Source organism: Callospermophilus lateralis, unplaced genomic scaffold (assembly GCF_048772815.1).
Source record: "Callospermophilus lateralis isolate mCalLat2 unplaced genomic scaffold, mCalLat2.hap1 Scaffold_578, whole genome shotgun sequence".
NCBI lineage: Eukaryota > Metazoa > Chordata > Mammalia > Rodentia > Sciuridae > Callospermophilus > Callospermophilus lateralis.
This window is the reverse complement of record NW_027514514.1, coordinates 70,662-82,931: the sequence shown is the minus strand read 5'-3', so window position 1 is coordinate 82,931 and position 12,270 is coordinate 70,662. Positions and strand designations below refer to the sequence as shown.

Sequence of the window (12,270 nt, the reverse complement as noted above, 5' to 3'; positions counted from 1 at the left end):
AAGACATAGTATGAGGAAACAAGTAGTTTATTTCTATTATACAAATGAATTTGGATTAAACTTTTAATAAACATTAATTTAAATCTAGTCATGAACTTTAACAAAAAATTTCTCAATTAATAAAAATCTGTATAGACAACTATTTATTATTCAGCTTGGCCTTTCCATAAATATTATTTGCATTTGTAAACTCTCATATGCAAAACCAATAACATTTTCCCATTAATCATCATTAAAATTTCAAAAATGCATCTTATGACAATATAAAATCTAGTTGGAAAATAATGAATATAATACTTAGAAAATATTGATGCTATTTCTGAAAATCTTCCGCCTTTTTATTGTCAATAAATGCTTTAGAGTTTTAAATAAACATGGAAAACTTAGAGTAAAATATAATTTATCTTTCAGAACACTGAATAAATGAACAGACTTTTTAATTTTTAAGAAACTTATTTTCCATATTAATTAACTGATTAAGCTGCATTAATCAATCTTACATATAATTTTATTGACCTTGAAGACTTTAAAACATAAATAAAATGGAGCACTATTGTATTTATTTTGCTTCTGATTTCTTACTGGTAGTAATTGTCTGATAAATTCTTTAATGCAAACATGTATATTAAGGAGTCAGTGTTTAAGTTACAAAACAAAATGGCTTCTGAAAAAATAAAAACATCATGCCACCTGCAGAAATGAGACAGTAATTCTGGAGTATATTTTGACCAGTTTTTTCCTCTGAATAGGAGCAAATAGTAAATATTTTATGTTTTATAAGCCATACAGTTTATTTTGCAAATACTAAATTCTGCTATTGTAGTGAGGTAAGAACCATCAACAAATGGCATGACTCCATTCCAATAAAACTCTATTTCCAAAACAGGCAAGAAGCCATATTTTCCCTGAGGGACACAATTTGTCAACCTGTGACTTAAATAACAAGGGGCATGTTTACAGATTTTTGAACATTTTAAAAGCTGTTACAAAATTTAACAAAAAGAACAGTCAGTAAAGGGAAAAAAGTAAACTAAAACTATAGTATGGTATTTATTTATAATAGAAGGTCTGGAACCAAGAATCCTGGTAATTATAATGTTCATGCTTTTTATTTTAATATCCCAATACACACTCACAATCAAATCACTTCAAAGTTTCAGAACCAGGCTCACTTTTATGTTTTCATTTAGCATATATTTGAGTAGCAAAGAGGCACAGAGCAAAGAAAGCTCTTCTGAAACTCTCTGGCTCAGAACTACTCTTTACAGTATATGGAAAGTAAAGGTTAAGAGAGGTTGAGTGTGACAGAAAGAAGGTCTCTGCTCAGTGTAAAATTATCTTTGCATTAGAAATTTGTCCAGGAACAAAAAAGATACCAAGAATTCTGACCTTTAGGTGAATAAACCTTTTAAAATCTGTTCTTCTACTCTATAAAGCAGAATTGGTGAGTCAACACTATGACAACCACACAAAAGTACATACCAAACTGTTACAAATGGACAGCAAATGAATAATAGCATCTTAAAATATATAGAAAATCAATTTAATCTTTACCTTTATAAAAGGTATTTCTCAGAACTAGACTTTGCACAACTTTCAAGTGAAATCAGGACAGGCAATTACTGTGTCCCAGAACATCCAATCATCTGATTCACATGTCCTTTTACAGAATAACTGGAAACACTTCAACAATTATATATTCTGAGAAAAAAGAACATATAAGACAAATGTTTGATTAGATCAGTGAAAGTATTAAGATCAATGATTTAAAATAGATACTAGGAAAAAATATAAAATACCTGTTAACATTTCAGTGACTGCTGTGAAGACAAATAGACAAATTCTTCTATAAATATTTTCATAGGAATGAGAAAATAATGGACCTTATAAACTCATTTTTGTAGTAACATTATTTATTAAAAGCTAACATAATAATTATATTCCAAGTATGGATCTACAAATAATAATAACAAACTGAATAAAAATACTGAAATATTTTACCACTGTTCCAACTACCAGAATGGTTATTCAAGGTAATTATATATGAAAAAATAATAACTCATAACAACTGACAAAACTTTAACTACATTGGTTTATACAAAAAAAAGGACAGTTGGATTTTGGGGTTAGTGTGTACAAAGTTTGACTATGGAATTGGTTTTGGTTCACCAAGCATTTCTCTTCCTCTAATATATATATTATGTATATCACTAGAGTTTTGTACAGTCATACAATGAAGGAAATTTTTGTCATTTGTGACAACATAGATGAATCTGGGGGATATTATGGTAAGTGAAATAAGCCAGGCTAGCTTAGGTGTCCATCAATAGATTAATGGGTAAATAAAACATAGTACATAAACACAATGGTGTTTTACTTAGTCATAAAGAAGAATTAAATTATTGCATTTTCTGGCAAATGGATGAAACTGGAGAACACGAAGCTAAGTGAAATAAGCCTATGTCAGAAAGTCAAGGGTTGGAGGTTTTCTCTCATATGCAAAAGTTAGAGAGAAAAGAGAATTAAAAAAAAAAACAATGGGGGTAATCTCAGGAAACAAGGTGTTATAGTACAGCAGAGAAGGGGGAGATAGGAGGGGACTGTCAGAGGAGGTTCTGGGGAATTAAATTGTTCAAATTATGTAATGTGCATGAATGAAGATATCACAATGAATCCCATTTTTATTTGTATTTATAATGTACAAATTAAAAAAATTAATAGAAGGGAGACCTGTAGAGTATAAGAAGGGGATAAGGAGGAGAAAAGAGGAAAGGAAAAGGGGATTAGTGGAGATAAAATGGAGCATATTATGTTATGTCATCTATGAATATGTCACAATGAGTGTCATTATTATGTATAGATATAATGTACTAATGAAAACAATTAAAAATTAAGAAATAATTATCTAATTCATCTAAAGAAGTCGACCTCATAGAAATTGAGAGTGTAACACTGGCTACTAGGAGCTGGGGTGGAGAGAAGTTGCTCAGGCAATATGTAATTACAGTTTTGTAAGGGGAATAAGTTCATGAGATCTTTTATTGATTTATTTTTTTGCATGGCGACTACACTTAATGACAACATATTGCATTCATGAAAATGCAAAGAGGTTTTAAATGCTTTTAGAACAAAATCAATAAATATATTAGGTAATGCAATATAATCATTCCACTTAACTCATCATGTTGCTTATAATAAATGCATACAACTTTTAGCTTTCAGGCCAAAAGAAAGATCCTGGATGTCGTGATTGAAAAGAGAACAGGTTTTAGAATGCTTTCTCATTGTAGATGGCAAACCATAAAGAATGTGGAACAAAGTGGTTCTTGTTGATACTAAATCAACTAATTCTGGTTTCAAACTACCACTGCAATTCCTCCACGTAAAGTACTAATCTTCCTTATTGTTTAATAGAATTTGAGTCAGAATTCTGTTACTTCCATCCAAAACTTCCATACTAATTCACAACCACTAAGATACAAAGGGAATCTGTAACTGTAATCATTATTCATCTGCTTCCAAAGGTCATATGGGTAGGACTCTCATCAACAGGTGATGAAAATATATTTTAATTGTGCTGATAATGTGAACATAGATATAAAAAATGGCATTTTTTTCTGGAACTTGGATATTTCCCTGTTTGAAAGGCATTCCTTATTATGTAGATCACTATTTCTCAACTGTAGGCTACGACATTTCAGGTTACATACTTTTCTTGTGGTCAACTATCCTGTAACATGTGCGATATTTAGCAGAATCCTTTACTTTCATTCACAAAATACCAATAAAAAGTTACTCTCCCATACCCAATCATGACAACCAAAATTTTCTCCAGATATTGTCAAATGAACCCTGGATAATAAATTTTCCCAGAGGACTAGATTGATTCAGAATAAGTTAAAGACTGTTACTGGTAATGAAATGTGGTTTTGACTTTCTTTAAATCTTCCAAATAATTTTGTATATCTTTCTTTTGACAATATTCTAAAATTACTTTTTAAAATACTTCTTTAATAATTGTGTAAATAAACACACAAAATAGAAGCTCACCTGTTTGATCCTAATAATAGTAAACTGGTTTATGGGATGACTAAGTTATATACTAGGGTCTAATTTTAACTTGTTTTAACAGCCCAGTTTGTTATGCCTTAATTATAAAACTAAGCTATGGCAGGTTAGATGAGTAGCAAGGCATGGGATAACAGTAACCAATAGCAATGTATGCTACAAAATTCAAATTTTCATAGTACTACTGAAGTACAATTATCATAGAAGTCATAAACTTTAAATAATGACTTATTAAAAGTTATTAAAAGTTATTAAACTTTAGATATGAACTTTATTACATGCTAAGTGCAACACAGGTAGATTTCTATGGCTAGAGGGCCCTCAACTTTTGATCTTCATTGCACTTATTGGGCAGACAAATTGAAAAAGAAAAAGAAAACAAAAATTCTGCCCCTTGGAAAGAACATAAGTTAAAAGACTGATGAATATAATATTTAATGTTTTGCATTCTTAATAGGTATATCAAATATTATGCAACATGTTTGTGTTGGAACATCATTTGAAATGAGTTTTGAAATTGATATATACAAATAATATTTCTAAGGTAAAAAATATGATAAACTAATCAATACATTGCTAAGAATCTGCTATGATCTATCTAGTCTTTATTTTTCTTCATGTGCAGGTTGATCTACTTCTTGGTTATTAGAGCACTCTCTCTCTCCTCTCCTCTCTCTCCTCTCTCTCACTCTCTCTCTCTCTCTCTCTCTCTCTATATATATATATATATATATATATATATATATATATATACATATATATATATGTGTGTGTGTGTGTGTGTGTGTGTGTGTGTGTGTGTGAAATAATTTATAATTTATTTGGTTTCACTTACTGAAATTAAAAGAAATCCAAATTTACCCTATTCTTGGTCACTTGTGATTGACTGCTTAGTGCCATCTATTAACTAAACTGACTTTCCTTTAAATGATTTACTGTTTGAATTTTGTGGAAATCCGGGCAAGGAGGATGGACTGTTCATTCCGGGAAGAAGCACTGGAGGAAGGCCAGGGAGTCCCGGATAGGCTGCTGGCAAACTGATACCATGGAGGGAGCTGCTGTCCATCATGCCTGGCTGCTATCCAGTTAAGCCCAGAACATCTGAAGCTTTCTTTATTCGATCAAATTCTTGCTGTGCCATCAGCTGCCGAATAGTAGTTGGAGCTAAATAATCTTTCTTCCCATCCAGCTGACTGCCCACGGTCTCTCTCACTTTTGAAATGTGCTGTTTGGAGAAAATATGATCTCTGATGGACAAGCGGGCAGAGTATTTCACCCCGCAGAGAGTACACTCTGGTTTGGTGCCTCCCGTTCCACTTTGATTGATCATGAAAGGCTTCCCTATGTTGATTTTAAATTTCTTTTCTTTTGCCCTTACGTTTTGAAACCACACCTGGACCACCCGTTTGGGCAGACCAATCTCATTGCCCAGCATTTCACATTCTTTCATGGTTGGCGTTCCGTAGTCACTGAAGCAAGCCTTGAGAACCTTGAGTTGAAGATTGCTCCTCTGGGTCCTGAAACGCTTATGACCTGGCCGATCATTACTTTTGGATTTAAAAGGGTTGCTAGACCCAAATGATTCGGTGAGCTGGGGTCAGCTATGCTGGAGGTTTCACTGCGATCAGCGTTGTCATCAGGGTCATCTGTGATATGAAAGCTTTGGTCACGGTCACCATCTTTCTCATTGAAATGGATTGACGGACTGGTAAGTGAAAAGAGAAATTTGTCATCGCAGACCTCAGTTGTGGGTATGGTTGCTGGTTTTGGCAAAGCATCCAGAGTTTTTGGCTCTTTAGGAGAGAGTGCTGGTTTCACATCTGCAGAACTTCCTGTGGTACTTTCCATCTCAGTGTTTCCCTCATCTCCAGTGGTGGCATCGCTGATAGCTGTATTGATGGACAAAGTCTCATCAAATTCAGCTTTAGTTTGATCATATCCAGACAGGAGGGGCGTTTAAATTCTCTACATCCTCAGGACATTCTGCTTTAATAGAAGAAGGGCTTAAAAGATTCTTCGGTGACAGCTCTGCTGTTTTACTAACAGGTGTTGACACTGTAGAAGCCAATTCATTCTCACTCGATAGATCAATTTTAGTTAATGGCAAAGACGGATAATCAAAATAAATGTATTTCTGTGGGCTTTCTCCTCCGTCCTCTGTGTATATTAAAGGGCTTGGTGGCAAGCTGTAACCTGCCTGCTTTCCTTCATTCCAGTGCCGAGAGCGAATGTGGCTTTCTAAAGCTGACTTTCCCTTAAACAGGGCTCGGCAGAATGGACACCGTTTATGAGACTGTGCTGGACCCACTGCCCAGAACTGGCCTTTCCTTTCTCGTGCACGTGTATTCTGGAACCAGACTTGCACGACTCTTTTTTTCAGCCCGACTTCACGTGCAATATGATCGAGCATTTTGCGGGTAGGATTGGAGTCTAGCAAATATTTCTCATAGAGTATTTCCAGTTGTTCGAGGGTGATTGTGGTTCTCAAGCACTTATCACGGTGTTGGTCTTCACCCCTATTCCCACCCTCCTTTTCGCTGCAATTATTATCTTCTTTGTCATCCAGTTTCCTTTTAAGGGAAGCAGCAACAGTGCCTGGGGTGGTAGCATCATGGGAGGAACTGGTCTGAGGTGGCATTTGTGTGAGAGAGCTGCCCAGCAGCTGTCCAGTCATCAGAGGGTTGTTGGGATCGAATATCATGTAGGGCATGTCCAAGGGCCTTTCCAAGAATGGAGAATGAAGGAACTGGTTTTGAGCAGCGAGGAAGTGCATGTCCTGGTGCTCCTGCCAAAGTTCCAGCGTTGGGAAGGCAACGGTACACTGATCACATTGGTACTGGAGTAACTGTGGAGGTAGACTGTTCTGGAGAGAAGTCATGGAAATTTCCAGTGGACTGGAAGGGACTGGGTTTTGAGAGGCCGAGGGAGGTCTTTCAATAAGTTGGGGTTGTTTGGGTGGCTGCGGCTGTGGCTGGGCGGTGGGCGCCTGCGGTGGGTCTGTTGAAGTCGATGCTAACGATGGGGCTGGTTTGGTGCCTTGAGAAGGGGGTGAAGGGTCACTCTGCTTTGGCTTTTCTGTGGGATAGTCAGGTTTTGGAGAAGCCTTCTCAGGTTCTGGTTTTGGTGACGAAATCAAGGGCGTGCTAGTCCCCAAGCCAGAACTTGCTGCAGGGACAGTGGAGGTTTTGGCTGCATCCGTTTGTCCAGACACCACACAATGCTTGTAAACCACCTGATCTGTGGCATCCATGGAGTCTTCCGTCTGGCTTTCATCTTGGGCATCGTCATCTTCATCCTTATAACACTGTTTTTTCTGATGTGTAATCAAGTCAAAGATCCTGGGGAAAACCATATTGCACTTTTTATATTTGTACTGCATGTTGCTCGTTCGAATGTAGTGTTCGTTTGTGAGTTCTCTCTTTTCATTGTCTTTAGTTTCTGCTTGGTTCTCATAGCTCTTTTGTGCTTTCTGCCTGGCGTTCTGGAACCATACAACAAAAAGCAGAGTGGGTAGATTAAGAATGGTAGAGAGTTGTTCTATTTCATCATCTTTTGGGTAAGTGTTGGTGTCAAAAAAGTCTTGTAGAACCCTCAGCTAGTAGTTGGTAAACCTGGTCCTCGAAGACCTTTTGCTGAAGGAGGCATCCGACTTGTAATGTTCTAAAGAGGCAGGCTGTGGGTCAATTCAGATATCTTCCAAAACAGTGATTGGAGGGTTACTGAAGTTGTATGGTGAATCCTTATTTCTCTGTCGTTCCTTAAAAAGGGTATTTCGAAACCAGTGTTTGATAACTTTTTGAGAAAGGCCAGATTTCTCTGCCATTTCTTGAATCTGTTCTTCACTTGGAGAATTATTGATGTCAAAATAAGCCCTCAGGATTTTTAGTTGATCATCTGTAATTCTTGTCCGGGGGCGTTTGAACTGAGAATGCCTTAAGAAGTTTGGATCTAACCCGAGCTGCTGCTGGCAAAGTTGAGTGAGATCTGCTGAGAGAGTGTCCATCTGTGGCAGCTGCAGGGCAAGCTGTGGGGGGAGTGTGGGGTGTTGCACTGGTTGCATCATGATGGAAGAAAAGAGCGGAAGGTCCAGAGAAACAGGCAGCTGGACCTGGGGGGTAGCAGAAGGTGGGGGTGGAGGGGGAGGGGGAGGAGGAGGAGGTGGTGGTGGAGGGGGCAGGGGAGCTTGCAGAGGGGTAGAAACCATGCTTGGGATTTTCATGGGACCCATGGGAGAAGGCTGTGGGGGAGCTGGTGGCAGGGGAGGAGGCGGAGGTGGAGGTGGAGGTGGCGGTGGCATTTCAGGGGAAGATGGAGAATTTGGATAAAGCTTGTCATAGGCCTCCCTGTACTGAGGAGCAAATTTTTCTAGTGCTCTGTAGGGAAAAAATTGCCCATGTACATGCTCTTGGTGACTCTTCAGGATGAGAACATTGGAAAACAATTTACCACACGTTCCACATTCCAGTTTTTCAGTGTTTTCCCCTTCGCCACTCTTGTTCTTCTTCTGTACCTTCTGCCTGTTTTCGTTATACTGGATGACTAATTCAAAACCAAAGTTTTCCAATAAAGCTTTGGCTGCATTTCCTCTGCCCCCCGAGGCTATTCGGGGTGGAGGGATGGATGGTTCTGAGGATTTTTGCTTCTTTATGTCTTTGCCTTCTTTGAGTCCTTCACCTTCATTTACAAATTCTTGCTTTGGTTTCTCTTGCTTTTCGGCAATTTCTTCTGCTTCCTTATAAGATGGTATGTCCTTCATGATCTGGCAGTCTGTATTGGCTAGATTGTTTTGCTCTTGTTTCAATAATTTGCTTGGCTGCTGCTGCTGGGGTGGTGGCTGCAGCTGCTGCTGCTGCTGTTTCTGAGGCTGCAGCTGGGGCTGTGTGGCTTGGTACTGTTGTGCTTGCTGCTGTAGAATCTGGAGTTGAGTTTGGCCAACATGATGTTGCGTTTGAAACTGCTGATCCTCAAGCAAGGAGCCAGCCATTCCTGTCATGCCCGGAATATCAAATGTGGCAGAGCCTGGCAAGCCCAAATCTGGACCCAGACTGAATTCCGTCCCAGGTATGTAGAATGGAAAGAGAAACTGAGGCTGCTGAAACTGCAGCAGTGCTTCTGGAGTCATGGAAAAATGAGGCAAAATGGCTGGGTTTAGAAACTGTGGCTAAAAGAACGCAGCTTGCTGTTGTAACTCATGCTGCAGTTGCATCTGAATTTGTGCTGGTGACTGCGGTGGGTGATGTGTAGGCTGAGCAGAGCCTACACATCACCCACCATCACAAATTCAGGAGTTTGCTTTTTATTTAATTCTTTGGCATCTAAGTGGGTATCTTTGCTGTTGACTGCTGCTAAACTCATGGAATCTAACATCCCTTGGCCAGGGCTATTTACGTTTGCTGCAATGCTGTGTCCACTGGCCACATGCCCGCTGGGCTCCAGCTTTGCAGCCCTGGCCTTTGTCTGGTGGAGCACAGACCTCATGTGGATTTCCAATGTCGAGCTTTGGCTGTATGCAACATTGCAGATGCTGCACTTGTAGGGTTTGTTGTCTGTGCTGCTGTTGGTTTCTTGTGGGACAGGACTGGAGGCTTCCTGCAAAACCTTTTTCAACTTATGCAGGTGAGAGACTTAATTATAATGGACCAAAAGAATGTTCTTTTGGGTGAATGACTCTTTACACACTGTACATTTATATGGACGAGATGGATCAAGGAATTTTTCCATTGTAAAATTGGGCCCTTTTCTAAAAGGTAAGGTCTGCTTTGGTTCAGAGCCCAAGTCATCTGGAATAGAACTACTATCACTTCCTACAGGACTTGCCTTCCCTTCATGGTCTACCTCATACTCTCTCTCCATTTCCTGTTCTAAGCCATGGTCATCTTGGGCCATAGCTTCACTTTCTGCCCAAAGTTCACCATTCACGGGCAAGCAGGCATAGAGCTGTTGGAGTTCAGTTTCACTCAGTTCTGGGTGGCCTGCTTCCAAGTGTTTTTTTAAAGCCTGGAATGTACAGAAACTACGCTGGCAGAGGTTACACATTGTTACAGCCCGAATTGCATGATACTGGGAATGTATCTGAAGCTTCTGCATAGTTTTAAAAGCCAAGCTACAATGGTTACAGCGATACTTATAAACATGGCGGTCAGAAACAGAGAGAGGTTGGCGTTTTTGCTGTTCATTTAGTTGATCTTGCAGTGTGTCAGGGATTTTCACATCCTTACTGCTATTTTTATTCCATTCCAATATTTCTGGGGGCTCTTTAGCTGGTTTCTGCTCCTCACTCTTTATTTCCAAGCTAGCCTTTGAATCCTCAAGACCTGCCATACTTTTCTCATCCATTGGGCTTTCACCTGTTCAGAGAAAGCACAAACCTCTGTTAGGAAATCTATGGCTCCAATATCAATAGATTGTAAATAGGATAATTATAAAGATCTCTGACTTAACTGATTCTTTGGATATTTATTAAGTAATTAAATATTACTTTAAATATTTACTAAGTAACTACTAACAGCACTGGACTGGATCCTGAAGACATGATAATGAGTAAGAATTCATCATCAATCTTGGGGAATTTCAGGATAGGGAAGAAAACAAGTCAAAAGTAAAAAAAAAAATACACTATACTACAATTGGCATGATACCAAGGGCCATTATCTTGGTGTTAGTTAATTAAAACAACATAGAATATTCTTGGCTGTTCAGCAATTAGATTTCTCAAGGACAGGTGGAGATAACCAGTTGTCAAATATGTCTTGGAAAATAAGGCTCACGGAAACATTGTACATTTTCTTCCCTTCATGCTTTTTAAAAACAAATCTTTAATGGTAAGAATCTTGGCGCACTGCCACAAGGGCAAGTCCCTAAGTGCTTTTTCCACAGATCTTCATCATAAGCTGGAATACCTGTATATTTCCCAGATGCCTCCGCTGTCATGGCTGCAGTGTGTCCCGCTCTGACTTCTCAGAGGTGGCTGCTGGCAGCAGCATACTGTTTGGCATCATCATGTCAGGGACAGGCACCTTTAAAAACCAAAAGGGTTCCAAGTTAAATGTACTCCAGAAAATTATAAATTCCATCACTTATCCCATTTGGCAGCAGCATATCCCATTTGCATTTTTCCAACCAAAGCAGGGACATCTATCCCTTCAGATTTCAGACCAATGCTGTTACAATGCTGTACTTTTCTTTTCTTTCTCTTAATTATGGTTTCAAGCTTTTTGTAGGTCTATTTTTTTATAATGATAATCAAGAAACTTTGAAATGCAAAGTGCCCACATGAGTCATTTGATTAACATTACAGATATAAAGAGACCACAAAATACGTAATTAATTAGGCTATGCTTTGTATGATATTTTTTTTTCTCTAAGCAAAAGAGACCACAAATGGGCCTCCACTGTGATTTCTATAACACAGTCAATAAAAGACCTTTCAGTAGCTCAGAAGAAATAAATTTCTACCAACCCATAATTACATATTTGCATTGATAGTTTACCCAGATCATGTCACACATGCATCAACATTTGGTATCCTTACTGTCATAAGCAGCTTCTCCACACAATCTGGAGACACACTGCGCAAATGAGTCAGGTGCAGCTGGAGATGCATTTTGTTGCTGAGGACGTCCTGGCAGAGAGGACAGCAGATGACTGGTTGCACTGAGTGCTGCGACAGCACGTGCATCTGGATCCGACTTTGGTCCGTACTATTGTAGTTACAATAAGGACACTGATAGAACTGGAAAAGACTGAATAAACATGACCTCTGTGAGTTAATGTATTTTGATGACTTCAGAACTTTGGCAGTAATACCAAGTGTTAATAATATTGCCCTTGGACATGTCTATGTGCATTTAAATCACATGGAATTTGGGGGGCTCTTAAACTATTAGTAACAGGTAAACAAACAGACAAACAAAAAGAGATTTCCACAACAAAGGAAAACAACATTATTTACCTGTTCTTGACAGAATTTATTGTCCTCTGAAGGTTTTGAACTTTTTGTTGCAACATCCTCTTCTTTAGCCAACAGGAGTGGCTGGGTGCCCCCTGCTACACTGACTTTTAGCTCCTTCTCTGGTGTGATTATTCCTGATTGCAAAAAGAATAGAGCAACTCAAATTATAAACATTATATCATAAATAGAAAATTATGTTTTTCAAATAACTGACTCTCAATTAACTGAGTCACTAAAATAATTAGGCAAGC

General features: G+C 38.4%; 1 protein-coding gene across 1 annotated transcript in view; it reads right to left on the bottom strand.

Moving 5' to 3' along the window:
- Positions 1 to 4,975: 4,975 nt before the first annotated feature.
- LOC143640712 (zinc finger homeobox protein 4-like) overlaps positions 4,976 to 12,270 on the bottom strand; it is a 59,931-nt gene continuing 52,636 nt past the window's right edge. The window contains 8 exon segments of the mRNA XM_077108347.1: positions 4,976 to 5,649; positions 5,652 to 6,013; positions 6,015 to 9,340; positions 9,343 to 10,415; positions 10,968 to 11,009; positions 11,012 to 11,084; positions 11,600 to 11,800; positions 12,020 to 12,153. Coding sequence (XP_076964462.1) covers positions 4,976 to 5,649; positions 5,652 to 6,013; positions 6,015 to 9,340; positions 9,343 to 10,415; positions 10,968 to 11,009; positions 11,012 to 11,084; positions 11,600 to 11,800; positions 12,020 to 12,153 — 5,885 coding nt within the window.